Source organism: Aquarana catesbeiana, unplaced genomic scaffold (genome assembly GCF_042186555.1).
Source record: "Aquarana catesbeiana isolate 2022-GZ unplaced genomic scaffold, ASM4218655v1 unanchor226, whole genome shotgun sequence".
NCBI lineage: Eukaryota > Metazoa > Chordata > Amphibia > Anura > Ranidae > Aquarana > Aquarana catesbeiana.
This window is the reverse complement of record NW_027362653.1, coordinates 593161-607758: the sequence shown is the minus strand read 5'-3', so window position 1 is coordinate 607758 and position 14598 is coordinate 593161. Positions and strand designations below refer to the sequence as shown.

At 45.7% G+C, this 14598-nt stretch overlaps 2 protein-coding genes across 2 annotated transcripts in view; both read right to left on the bottom strand.

Moving 5' to 3' along the window:
• The window catches only part of LOC141121584 (uncharacterized), a 34090-nt gene extending 30686 nt beyond the window's left edge, over nucleotides 1-3404 (bottom strand). Inside the window, exon 1 of the mRNA XM_073611218.1 lies at nucleotides 3311-3404. The gene's annotated coding sequence lies outside the window, so the exon portion shown is untranslated. The remainder of the gene's footprint in view (nucleotides 1-3310) is intronic.
• Nucleotides 3405-6876: 3472 nt separating this feature from the next.
• Nucleotides 6877-7581, bottom strand: LOC141121583 (large ribosomal subunit protein uL11-like). The gene has a single exon (XM_073611217.1). The coding sequence runs from the start codon at nucleotides 7430-7432 to the stop codon at nucleotides 6935-6937; it is 498 nt and encodes a 165-aa protein (XP_073467318.1). The 5' UTR covers nucleotides 7433-7581; the 3' UTR covers nucleotides 6877-6934.
• Between the last annotated feature and the right edge of the window lie 7017 nt (nucleotides 7582-14598).

Here is a 14598-nt window from a genome sequence, read left to right as displayed (position 1 = left end):
ATCCCCAAAATGCATATACAAAACACAGAAAAGTAAGGGGGTTTTTAAAGTCCCAAAAAAAACCCTTACTTTTCTGTGTTTTGTATATGCTACTACTTTTCTGGTGGTGTACACAGTACACAATACAGTGCAGCCGTAGTGCAGTTGCTTCTACTTTTCTGGTGGTGTACACAATGCAGTGCAGCCCTAGTGCAGTTGCAGTACACAATACAGTGCAACCGTAGTGCAGTTGCTACTACTTTTCTGGTGATATACACAGTACACAATACAGTGCAGCCTTCATGCAGATTCTACTACTTTTGTGGTGCAGTACACAATACAGTGCAACCGTAGTGCAGTTGCTACTACTTTTCTGGTGGTGTACACAGTACACAATACAGTGTAGTGTGGTGTTGCAAAACAAAATATACATCATGTTCGGAAGGCCACCAAGGAGAGGAAGATGCTCACAGGCCACTAAAAGAGGGCAAGTAGACCCAGTGTCTACAGTCAACAGTGCTGGTCGTGGACATAGTGCATCCCCTGCAGGTGGCTGTGGGGCATGCTTGTGTAGGCTCACATTCATAAAAATGGATTAGTCTTGGATCAGCAACTATCAAGCACCTGATGCTGATATAACTGATTGATTTTTCTAGGGATGTGGGATCCCTTGAAGACTGCCTATGCTGAGTGACTATCCTATTCCTCCTCAATCTTGATGATGCTAGCTTCCAAAAATATTTTTGGTTTAGGGCACCACCACCACTGCCTAAACAGGGGCATGTAATTACAATTTTTGATATAGATTTTCACAGCAGGGTTCGTTCCTGTGCCCACCAGAAGTAACTGTGAGGGCTTACAGTGTTGTGGCACCACCATCACCAAAGGCATAATTTTTCAGCCCGTTTAACAGGGGCATGTAATTACAATATTTGATATAGTATTTCACAGCAGGGCCCGTTCCTGCGCTCACCAAGAGTAACCGTGAGGGCTTACAGTTTTCTGGTACCAACAACACCTAAGGCCCAATTCAGCAGAGTATATAGGGCAGGCTGTATAGTATATATTTTATTATTTAAGGCACTTATATAGCGCTGTCAATTTATGCAGCGCTTTAAATATACATTGTACATTCACATCAGTCCCTACCCTCACGTAGCTTACAATCTAAGGTCCCCAACTCACATTCATATACTAGGGCCAATTAACCTACCAGCATGTCTTTGGAGTGTGGGAGGAAACAGGAGTACCCCTAGGAAAACCACACAGGCACAGGGAGAACATGCAAACTCCAGGTAGGTAGTGTCATGTCATGGATGCTACCCACTACACCACTGTGCTGCCCACTTCTGACCAGAGTATATAGTGCCTGGGGGCCACCCACGCCATTTTTAAAAAAAATTTGGGTGCGGGGTTCCCCTTAATATCCATACCAGACCCAAAGAGCCTGGTAATTTTTCTGGGGGGGGACCCACACCGTTTTCCTCAACGATTTTCATCTATATTGCCGGAACCTGACAATACATTACAGCCGCAAGCAGTTTTAAATGACTTTTTTTTCTTTAGAAATGTCATTTTGCTGTGGTATTGTTCTAAACAAGGGAAAACGTTTTTTTTTTTTTTTTTATTGTTTCACTTTAAGCATTTTTAAAATCACTGCTCCCGAAAAATTTTTGCATTGATACATGTCCCCTGGGTCAGGACCCGGGTCCCCAAACACTTTTTATGACAATAACTTGCATATAAAAGCCTTGAAAATTAGCACTTTTGATTTTTCACGTTTGTGTCCCATAGACTTTAACGGTGTTTGAACAAACTTTTTGCATGTTCGCATGTTCATCCCCAGTGAAGAAAGCCAGTCGGATTTAGACTGGTGAAGTGGAGCAGACAGGTGGGCTTGAGAAGAGGCAGCCAGGCACCTGCTGTGGTAAAACTGGGACCAGGGTCTACAAGGGGAGCTGGAGGTACTTCAGAAGACAGTCCACAGCCATTTTTGTGCTACTTCTACCAGGGAGGGAAAGTTTGTAGCCTTTAAGGGGCTTTTGCATTTCTAAGAGACTGCCAGTACTGAGGAGAAAAATCAGTGGGAGCTGTAGTTGTATAGGAGATGGATAATCAATTGGAGCTGTAGTTGTACAAAAGAAAGGAGTGAAGAATTGAAGTTAAAGCTGTACATAGGGGGAAGTTGGCCCTAAGTTTGGGCATCCCATAATTCCCATCCCTATTCAAGTTATTACCCCCTCAATAAAACATAAAGACAAGCTCAAGGACTGTTTTCTGTGTCTGGATGCAAGTTGAAGATGCCATGTGCCTGGCTGTGCAGCATCGGGGAACCCTGTCACTTGCAGCCCCAATGGGGGTAGTAGTGCTACACTACATTACCCTTATCTTTGGGGGGGGTGGCAGCACAGCAAACACGTGCAGCTGAGGTGCGCTTTTACCACCCCCAACCACTCCCCTTTAAGAACCTTTCACCCAAGCTTTCCAATTAGGGCCTCCTGTCAGTTTTTAATGCAGACCTGATTGAAGGCTCTATGTAGGTCTACGGGAGTCCAGATGTAAATGGACTTGTGTCCATTTACACCCACCTACCTCCATGTCTCTTCAGGTCCAAAAAAAAAAAAAAATGGAAAAGGACTGCATCCTTTTCTATTATTTCAGACCTAAACGTGACAGATCAGAGGTAGCCTGATGTAAATGGACATTGGTCCACTTACAACTAGCTACCCAAAGAGCTGTCACAAGTCCACCCGTCCTCTGTGTGGTGTATGCGGACACAAACTGAGCGGGCACGGATGTCAAAACACTGACATCTTTCTGTTCACTTCCACTTCTGATTGGTGAGGCACTGTGACAGCTGGTGGGATAGCTGGGAAGATTCAGACTACAGTCCAAATACGCCTAATCTCATCCGTGCTAATTGTTGCCAAAAAAGTTCTAAAACAAGGCATCTCTGCTGGATTATAATAGGTGCAATAAATTTAGAATATTAATGGTAATGGTAAAACGCAAAACTACATACCTGTACGCGATTTCTAGCAGCAGCCCTACAGCCATGGAAGTAGCTGATCAAACATGAGTTTGATCAACTGCTTTGAAGGGCACAGGAGACATCAGGGGTTGTGTCCCTTTATTAATTTTGTTACTAATACATTAAAATGTTATCAAATGCTTGGTTGACCCTGTGTAAAGTACTTAAATCTAGCTTTCCACACTATATATGTGTGTATCATCATCTGCTGGAGATAAAAGACATCACAGTGACTATGGAGGAAGAGGACGGACATGACGGGGGGTTATTGGGTGTAAATAGAAAATAAGATCTTATTACCTCCTCTACTGCCACTTCCAGCAATGTCTTCTCTCTACTTCCTCCCGACTCACCTCTCGGCGGAACTTCCTATTTATACCTGACATCACTTCCTGTCTGTACCTGACATCACTTCCTATCTGTGTTCCATGCTATAAGTGAGATCACCACCTTCTGGAGCTCAGAGGAACTGCAGCCCTGAGAAATGTCTTACACCGACCTATAATATTTACACGGTCTTGTCATTGCTGCCAAGTGTTCTGGGTGCTGCAGGACAGTCCTGGGATTTCAGCTACTGTCCAATCGATGCAGTGTAGAATGGCAACGAGGCACTGACTGCTGGAACATTCTCTGGGTTTCATCACCAGGCACTGCAATTTTACCAGACTGTTGGGATCAGTGATCTCCTTTCTGACAGTGAAAGTAGAACTCCGACATCAGCAGCAGGAGTGTGTGATCAGGAAAGTACAACCACTGATCACCAATGCTGGACTGGAATTCCGCTTTGTTCTCATTGACACCAATGATGGTGCCTATTTTTTACCTCTGACACCAACAATGGGACTTAGGCTATGTTTCCACTAGTGCGTCCCCAAAGTTGCGCGATTTACACTGCAACTTTACAATGCGATTTATGTTGTGATTTGATGCGACTTTAAAAACGACTTTGATGTTCTGCGATTTAGCCAGAGGGATGTAATTCCTTATCCTGCTTAGTTACTTCCCCTTCCTGTCTTCCACACTCACGTACATCAATATAGGAAGTGATGTATTTGGGAGGAGCAGAGATCATGTGCTTCCGTAGACTTCCGTGGAAGTTGCAACAAAGTCGCGGTGTCAGACATGTACATGCGACTGCATTGCGACTTAATACCTTTCTATGGAGAACAAGTCGCACCGAAGACGGAACAAAGTAGTGCAAGAACCTTTTTTGGAGACGCTGCGACTTGAGTCGCACTAATTAGAATGGGGACCATTGAAATACATGGGTTTTGACTTGTCATGCGACTTGACATGTGTCAAGTCGCAAAACAAGTCGCAGTAGTGGAAACAGAGCCTAAGTGACAGAGTGGTTAGTACTTCCTCCTGGCACTGGGGTCGTTGGTTTGAGGCCCAACCAAGGGACTACCTGACTAGAGTTTGCATGTTCTTCCTGTTTACTCCCACACTCCAAAGACATGCTGGTAGGTTAATTGGCTCCAGCCTAAATTGGCCCTGGTATGTGTACGTATGAATGTGAACTAGGGAGATTAGATTGTAAGCTCCTTGAGGGCAGGGACTGATGTGAATGTCAAATTGTCAAATATATATGTAAAGCGCGGCGTAAACTGACAGCGCTATATAAGTACCTACAAAATAAAATATTTTATCCCAATGACACCAACAATCGGACTTATTTGATCACACTGACACCAACGATGGGACATACCGTATCCCATTGACAGCAACAATGGGACTTATTTTAGCTCACTCACACACAATAATAAGTCTTAGGCCGCGTATACGCAGTTGGACTTTCCGACAGGAGATGTTGGATGTGAGCTTGTTGTCGGAAAGTCCGACCGTGTGTATGCTCCATTGATCATTTGCTGTCGGACTTTCCGCCAACAAATGTTTGAGAGCAGCTTCTCAAATTTGGGGGGATGCTTTGGGGGAGGGGGGGTGTTGATGAGGACAAGGGCCTCTTCCCGACAACCCTGGCTGTTGGTTGTCGGGGTCTGCGGGCGGGGGGCTTATCGGAATCCGGGAGCCCCCTTTGATAAGAGGGCCCCCAGATCCCGCCCCCCCACCCTATGTGAATGAGTATGGGGTACTTGGTACCCCTACCCATTCACCTAGGGAAAAAGTGTCAATAATAAAACACACTACACAGGTTTTTAAAATAATTTATTAAACAGCTCCGGGGGGGGGGTCTTCCTCCGGCTTCGGGGGTTCCTCTTCTCCCGGCGTCCGGTTGGTTGTTCTCCGCTCTCTTCTCCCGGTGTTCCAGTTCTTCGGCCGGCTCCTCTGCTGTCTTCAGGTAGCTCTCTTGCCAGCAGAGGTCCGGGCTTCTGGGCTTCTTGGCTTCTTCCCTCTTCTCTTCTCCAGATGTTGACACGACGCTCTCTCCGGCTGGACTGCTCTCTGAGGGCTCCGTTGTGACTTATATAGGCGGAGACCCCGCCCCCTAATGATGTCACAGTCCCTGGGCATGCTGGGACTGTGACGTTTTAGGGGGCGTGGTCACCGGGCGATATTGACCACGCCCCCTAAAACGTCACAGTCCCAGCATGCCCAGGGACTGTGACATCATTAGGGGGCGGGGTCTCCGCCTATATAAGTCACAACAGAGCCCTCAGAGAGCAGTCCAGCCGGAGAGAGCGTCGTGTCAACATCTGGAGAAGAGAAGAGGGAAGAAGCCAAGAAGCCCAGAAGCCCAGAAGCCCAGAAGCCCGGACCTCTGCTGGCAAGAGAGCTACCTGAAGACAGCAGAGGAGCCGGCCGAAGAACTGGAACACCGGGAGAAGAGAGCGGAGAAGAACCAACCGGACGCCAGGAGAAGAGGAACCAGAGGAACCCCCGAAGCCGGAGGAAGACCCCCCGGAGCTGTTTAATAAATTATTTTAAAAACCTGTGTAGTGTGTTTTATTATTGACACTTTTTCCCTAGGTGAATGGGTAGGGGTACCATGTACCCCATACTCATTCACATAGGGTGGGGGGGCGGGATCTGGGGGCCCTCTTATTAAAGGGGGCTCCCGGATTCCGATAAGCCCCCCGCCCGCAGACCCCGACAACCAACGGCCAGGGTTGTCAGGAAGAGGCCCTTGTCCTCATCAACATGGGGACAAGGTGCTTTGGGGTGGGGGGCCCCGCAGGGCGCCCCCTCCCTCAAAGCACCCCCCCATGTTGAGGGCATGCGGCCTGGTACGGTTTAGGAGGGGGGGCGCTCGCTCGTCCCCACCCCCTTTCCTGACCGGCCGGGCTGCATGCTCGGATCGGGGTCTGGTATGGATCTTTGGGGGAACCCCACGCCGTTTTTTTCGGCGTAGGGGGTTCCCCTTTATAATCTATACCAGACCTAAGGGCCTGGTATGCCCCGCGACGGGGCTCGCAAGGTGTCAATCTTGCCGATAAAAGCGGCAAGATTGATTTCCTTTTCTAGTCCCGTCGCACATGAGTCACGTTCAACATGAACGGACTTGTCCGTGTGTGGGCAAGTCCGTTCATTCTGAAAGTCCGCCGTACCTCCGGCGAAAGTCCGTCGGAAAGACGGGCGGACTTAGCCCGCCGGAAAAGTCCGGTCGTGTGTGGGCAAGTCCGTCCGTTTTAAAGTCCGGCGCACCTGGCGGACAAAGTCCGTCAGAAAGTGTGCCGGACCAAGTCCGCCGGAAAGTCCGACCGTGTGTACGTAGCATAACTGACACCAATGATGAGACTTATTTTATCCCACTAATACCAATGATGGGGCTTATTTCTTATTATTTATTTATTATCACTAATACCAAAAATTGGGTTTTGTTTATGTCACTGCTTTAACCACTTGCCCACTGGGCACTTAAACCCCACTCCTAACCAGACCAATTTTCAGCTTTCGGTGCTCTCACATTTTTTTTTTTTTTTCAGAGCAACTTGTTTTTTATTAAATATTAAAGCTCGGAGAGATTTAGCTTGTTGGGCATTCAATGTCACCACTGTTGATATCGTCATTTACATCATGTGCTGGTCTGCCATCAATGTTGCAGCCCACAGACTGTGCCGTGCCCAGGATCTCCTTAATGGTACCAGATAGTTCTCTGGCCAGGGAACGATGCCTCATCTGACGAGCAATGGCGACAATTTCATCAAACGTGATGCTTCCACTGTGTTTAATGTTCTTCTGCTTCTTCCTGTCACGTAGAGGCTCCTTCAGGGCCTTGATGATCAGAGCAGAGGCAGATGGTACAACCTCAATCTGGGCCTGTCTGTTCTGGATGGTCAGTTTGACAGTGATCCTCAAGCCCTTCCAGTCACCGGTTGCCTTGGCAATGTCATCACCAACTTTTTTGGGAGACAAACCCAACGGTCCGATTTTGGGGGCCAGAGCTGAGGTAGCCCCTACCTCACCACCGGTGCATCTCAGGAAAACGATTTTAATTTCGAGGGGGTCGAACTTAGGAGGCATTTCTGTGCCGGACTAAGGGGAATTCAGCTTCTCTCGGTCCGGTTTCGGTGTTGGATGAACCCAGATTCGGGACGACCGAAGAACAGTTGCACCTCTACCAGCAAAGGAAGCGGGATAGGAAAGAGGCGGTGCTCTCACATTTTGAATGACAATTACTCAGTCACAGACATCCCAACCTGCAGAAACTCAACTCAAAACTCAAACTCAAATTTCAACCCACCTCGCCATTCATAATAAAATACTATATTAAAATAATATTTTAAAGATAATTAATAATATAATGCCATAATAAAATAATACTTTAAAAGATAATGTTGTGTCACACTCACCTCAATATGTCTTTTACAGTCATTTAACCCACCATGGGCTACGGAGAATTCACTGCTGCAAACAGTGCAACGAGTTACACCGTCATTGTTTTTTACCCCTATTATGCATGGGTACACTTTGGTGTATTCTGGGGTGGCAGTGTAATTTGTACTTTTTTTTTACCATGATGGTTCTGCACTGCCACTGATAACCCTGGCCCTGCCTGTGTAGTAACTCTGGCACTAGGCTGTTGTAACAAATTTATATATAAATAAAAAATATATAAAATATATAGCCTCATCAGTGCAAACAATGCAGCCTCATCAGTGCCAACAATGCAGCCTCACTGTGCCAATCTGCAGCCTCACTGTTTCAATCTGCAGCCTCACTGTGCCCATTTGCAGCCTCATCTGTGCCAACAATGCAGCCTTGTCAGTGCCCATCAATACAGCCTCACTGAGCCATCAATGCAGCCTCACTGTGCCCATCTGCAGCCTCATTAGTGTCAACAATGCAACCTCAATGTGCACATCTGTATCCTCATCAGTGCCCATCTGTATCCTCATTAGTACCCATCTGCAGCCTCACTGTGCCCATCTGCAGCCTCACTGTGCCAACAATGCAGCCTCAGTGTGCCCATTTGTATCCTCATCAGTGCCCATCTGCAACCTCGCCAGTACCTTGATTACACACAGCGGGTGTGCCCCGCTGTGTCATGCAGCTGCAGTCTTAATTGTTCGGCGGCCGTCCACTGTAACAAAAGCCCCACCTCCTCATCCATGATAGATGGTCAACAGAACAGGGATACAATGCTGGGAAATGTAATCAGCGTTCCGTCTATCATGGATGAGGAAGCGGGGCTTTGTTACAGTGGACGGCCACCGAACAGAGATTGCAGCTGCATGACACAGCGGCAGACAACCGCTGTTTGTGATTACACAAACGGAGGGAGAGGAGGACTCTGCATTTGGATCGGCCCTGGGCGCCGCTGCAGTTGCAGCTCAAAGTGGCCCCAGGGCAGTCTGGCCCTGCTCCAGGCTGAGAGGCAGGAGATCGTGCCGCACTCGCTGGTGTCCGTGAGCCCACCGTCAAATGCGGGAGTATCCCGCGAGTCGCGAGAGACTTAAGATGTCTGCAGTCATGCAAGACTGTACCCATATAACATTGTTGTTTTTTCTTCACACAAATAGAGCTTTCTTTTGGTGGTATTTGATCACCTCTGGGTTTTTTATTTTTAGCGCTATAAATGAAATTTTTTTTTTTTTTTGCAAATTAGTAATTTTTCTTCATAAATTTTGGTCAAAAATTATACTGCTACATATCTTTGGTAAAAATAATCCAAATCGGTCTAAATTATTTGGTCTTTGTGAAAGGTATAGAATCTACAAGTTATGCTGCCAATCATAGAAAATTGATCACACCTGACAGCCTATTTAATTTCTTGAGACCCCAAGCCAGGACAGGACAAAAAAACCCCCAAATGACCCCTTTTTAGAAAGTAGATAGCCCAAGTTATTTAGTAAGAGGCATGGTGAGTTTTTTTAAGTTGTCATTTTTTGCAAAATGAAGATTTTTTTCTTTTTTTTCACAAAATTGTCATATTAACGGGTTATTTCTCTCACGCAGCATATGCATACCACAAATTATATAGTGCCTGTAAGCCCTCACAGTTACTTTTGGTGGGCGCAGGAACGGGCCCTGCTGTGAAATATTATATCAAGAATTGTAATTACATGCCCCTGTTAAACAGGGGCAGAAAAATTTGGCCTTTGGTGGTAGTGGTGCCACAACACTGTAAGCCCTCACAGTCACTCTTGGGGGGGCACAGGAACGGACCCTTCTGTGAAATATTATATCAAGACTTGTAATTACATGCCCCTGTTAAACAGGGGCAGAAAAATTGAGCCTTTGGCAGTGGTGCCCTAAACCAAAAATATTGTTTGAAGCTAGCATCATCAAGATTGAGGAGGAATAGGATAGTCACTCAGCAAAAGCAGTCTTCAAAGGATGCCAAATCCATAGAAAATTCAATCAGTTACATCAGCTTCAGGTGGATGAAGACGGCTTTGTTATCCACTTCACCAACTCTTCTGCATGTTCTGGCTCAATAACACAGCCAGCAGCAGAAAAAAAGGACAAGCATGCCCCTCGGCCACCTGCAGAGGATGCACCATGTCCACGACCAGCACTATTGACTGTAGACACTGAGGCTACTTGCCCTCTTTTAGTGGCTGCAATGGGAACAGTGAGACTGCATTGGGCACAGTAAGGCTGAATATGGGCACAGTGTGGTTGCAATGGGCACAGTGTGACTGCAATGGGCACAGTGAGGCTGCAATGGGCACAGTGTGGTTGCAATGGGCACAGTGAGGCTGAAATATGGGCACAGGTAGGCTGCAACAGGCACAGTGTGGCTGCAATGGGCACAGTGTGTTTGCAACAGGCACAGTGTGGTTGCAACGGGCACAGTGTGGTTGCAACGGGCACATGTGAAGCTGCATTGATGAGCACAGGTGAGACTGCATTGATGAGCACAGGTGAGGCTGAATTGAGGGGCACAGGTGAGGCTGCACTGATGAAATTGTTGTTAATATTTATTTCTGTAACTTATTTTTGCATAAAACATTTAAGTGTCATTTCATGAGATAACTTATAAGGGCGTGTTTAGGAGCGGGGCAGGGTAGGGATTGAGTGGGGCACTGGTGGCCAGTAACCCTTGAGGCCTGGCTAGTAGTTTAGGACTTGAAATTTTGAGCCCTGTATATACATATTAATACACCTCCTGAAGTGTATTAGAAAAGTATAGATATAGGCTACACTGGATGCAGATATATATATATATATATATATATACACACACATACATACATATACACAAGACTGTATATCTATATTAATACACTGCTTGCACTGACTGAATATAGAGTAAACACTGAATTTATAGGCTATGCTAAATGCAGAGTGTGTATATATATATATATATATATATATATATATATATATATATATATAGTATATATATATAGGTCACGTCATCCAGGGGCCCTTGGATGACGTGACCTATCACGAAACGCGTAGGGTGGAGCAGGACAACGCGCTGACGTCACCTCCAGACTGTGTGTTCTCTTCCAGCAGGACGGGTTTGTCTGTGTGTGTTCGGCCGACACACCGGACTTTAGGCTTGTTTTTTGGACATTCTATGTAAGTGTGTTTTTGACTTTCCTATACAATAAAGCTAAAAGGTTTTACACGATTGGAGTTTCCCACTTTGTGTTACATGCTGAATTTACCACTGCACCGATCGGGTCCCCTGATGTTCTGAGGCACAGCCGCAGCAGTCCAGTCCGGGAGTCATACAGCTGATATGCCCGTTATGATCCTCTGTAATGGGGGATCATTTTCGTCTGGTAAGAAGTAACCCCTTCTGTACTGGTGGTGGTTCACATCTTTTGCTGCATTGAAGTTGAAGATGTCCTTACAAGTGAACTTTTGGAGCTTGTGTCTTGCACGGGTGGACTAGTTTTTTTATCACAATGAGAGACTTTCTTTCTTCTTTATATATAAAAAAATATCACAAGTGCACATAATGTTCTATCAATGACGAGCATTTAGATATATTGATAAGGGCATTCTTATTTTTGTTTATCTATTTTGTTCAGTCAGTGAGGGATACATTAGATATATCACTGTATATATATATATTTTTTTACATTTAATAGAGCGATTCAGTTGTTTTTTCTATAATATTATCATTATTCTTAGGCTCACTTGGAAAAAAAAAAAGCCTTTGAAACTTCGTTTGCAACTCCATCACTATCACCAGGAAAGCAGCTTCAATATTATCCCATTAAAGAAGAGAATTGTGCGCTGCATTTGGAGATTTCATCTTTTGCCACGTCACGAATGTTAATTCTCCATTACGAACGCTAGTTTACAAGACCAGCCGCTTCTGCTTATGAGCATGCGTGAACTTTTGTGCGACGGACTTGTGTACACACGATCAGAAAGTCAGACAACAAAATTTTGTTGGCGGAAAATTTGAGAACCTGCTAGCAAACATTTTTGGCAGAAAGTCCGACAACAAATGTTCGATGGAGCATACACACGGTCGGACTTTCCGCCAACAAGCTCACATCCAACATTTCCCGTTGGAAAGTCTGATCGTTTGTACGGGGCATCAGAAGGATGATCTATTGGGTGGAGTTGGTGATGGTGCGGAGGAGGAATTACGGGTGAAATGATATATGGGTCTATGAACTTACTTTTGGATTATACTACAGACACCCTAAGATTTATGAGAAGAGGGAGAGTCGGCTGTTCCAACAAGTACAAGCTGGGAAAACTAAACTACGAAGACACAAGATTAAGACTTAAGCCGTGTACACTTTCTGATGGGAAATGTTGGATGACAGGCTGTTGGCGGAAAATCCGACCGTGTGTACGCTCCATCAGACAATTGTTGTTGGACTTTGGCTAGCAGGTTCTCAAATTTTCCGTGGACAAATGTGTGTTGTCGGCTTTTCCGAGCGTGTGTACACAAGTCCGTCGGACAAAAGTCCAAAGTACAAACACGCATGCTCAGAAGCAAGGACAAGCCAGAAGAGGTCTTGTAAACTAGCGCTCGTAATTAACATTTGTGACGCGGCAAATTATGAAATCTCGAAATGCAGCGCACAATTCTCTTCTTCTTTAATGGGATAATAATGAAGCAGCTTTGCTGGTGATACTGATGGAGTTATTGCAAAAGAATTTTCAAAGGCTTTTTTTTTCTAGTGATATCAAGATTATGATTATTATGCTTGCTTTTTTTTTTTTTTGGGCAAGTTACCACAACACCATTATTGGGGTCCCCTCCAATTTCATACCAGACCCTTGGGGGGGCCCCATGCCAAAATAAAAAAACAGCATGGGGCCCCCAAAATCCATACCAGACCCATAGGGACTGATATGCATGGGGAAACCCTATGCGTTTTTTTCATTTTTTTTTGTATTGCCGGGTGATGACAATTTTTTTTTTTTTTTTTTTACAAATGTCAGTTTTCCTGCAGCAGGCTCTATACACAGTACAGATGCACTACTTTACAGGCAGACTAAGGGGACCCCTCAGGCACTATATTTAAAGGAATTTTTCATTTTTTATTGTTTCACTTTAAGCACTTAAAGCGGAGTTCCACCCATATAAAAGTCAGCAGCTACAAAAAGTGTAGCTGCTGACTTAACAATCGGACACTCATCTGTCCCACAGTCCAGCGATGCGGGCGAATGAAGCCACGCTCCTCTCCCCCTCCTCGGCGCTGGCATTATGACTGTGGGCGCCCGGCTGTGGCTTCACAGCCAGGCATGCACTTCGCATATGTGAGCCGCGCTGTGATTAGCCGGGCAATCTTCTGGGACCTGTGACGTGTCCCAGAAGATTGTACGGAGGGAGAGGGGGAGAGGTGAACTTCCTTCCGGCTCCGCGGAGCCCCGGGAGAAAGTGGGAGCTGGATGCCCCTAAAAAGAGTATCTGCTCCCCCCCCCCAAAAAAATTACATTCTGTCACAGACCTAGCCGGGACAGAGGCTGTTGGAGAGGACTGTATGCAAGCCTGTTGCCTTTTGATTATGGGCCCTAGCATTTGGGGGAATGGTGCTCTCTGTGAGCTGTATGCCTGGGGACCCTGGGGTTGGTGTTACGTTGGATTCAGCTCCATGTCCCCCCAAAACACACAGACTCTGGAACCCGTTATATGCCATATTAGAATGATAAGACTGAATTATACTGTTGGGACACATCCTGTGAGGAGATGCTAATTTCATCAACTCCACTCACCTGTCTGATGTCAGCTATAATGTGTTTAATGTAAATAAGTTTAGTCTAGGTTCTAAGGGTATTCAACTCATTGTTGTTTGTTCTAATTAACCCTGTGTTGATGTTTATGGTAATGTGTGTAAATTGAATGAGCTGATCACATTGTCCTCTATACAATGTAGGAGACGGGACGACTCCTATTGGAGCTCATGTTAATTAGGTTAGCTTTGAGTCATCCTGGTGTATAAATGTGTGGGAGATCTCAAATAAAGAGTAGTTCTGATGTACTCCAAGACTGGTGTTGTCTAGTTCTTGGGGGTTCCTATAGCCAGATCCATTGGACTCGTGTTCCAGAACTTAGGAAGCGGTATACTGACGGAAACACTCAAGCGGAGTGTGGGACGTTCCGTGACATTGGTGGCAAGCAGCGGGAAAGCTTCCTGAAGTCTGGGATATCCAAACCTCCAACTGGATCCAAGATCAGCATAGCAGACTTCAGTCACCCCAGCGGAGATATGGACCTGGCATCAGAATTCCCGGGGCTGCTGCGGATCATCCTTTCAACGTACACCAGGACTGTGTCGGAGGATGAATACCTGGAGCTCAGGCAGCTGATTCGGGTGGAGCTCTGGATTGCAGCCCTCCGTCTCGCTGGTATAAAACAGGGCAAGTGCTTTCCAACCCAAGGCAACAGGCTTGCATACAGTCCTCTCCAACAGCCTCTGTCCCGGCTAGGTCTGTGACACATTCCAAATATGGCATGTCAGGGGGTCACCTGCACTTAAGGCGGAAGTTCCATTTTTGGGTGGAACTCCACTTTAAGGACCGAGCCTCTTTTTTACACTTGTTGTTTACAAGTTAAAATCAGTTGCTAGAAAATAACTTTAATAAAATGGCAGTCGTTGAAATACTTTGTCACACCGTATTTGCGCAGCGGTCTTACAAGTGCACTTTTTTTGGAAAAAAAATACACTTTTTTGAATAAAAAAATAAGACAACAGTAAAGTTAGCCCAATTTTTTTTTATATTGTGAAAGATAATGTTACGCCGAGTAAATTGATACCCAA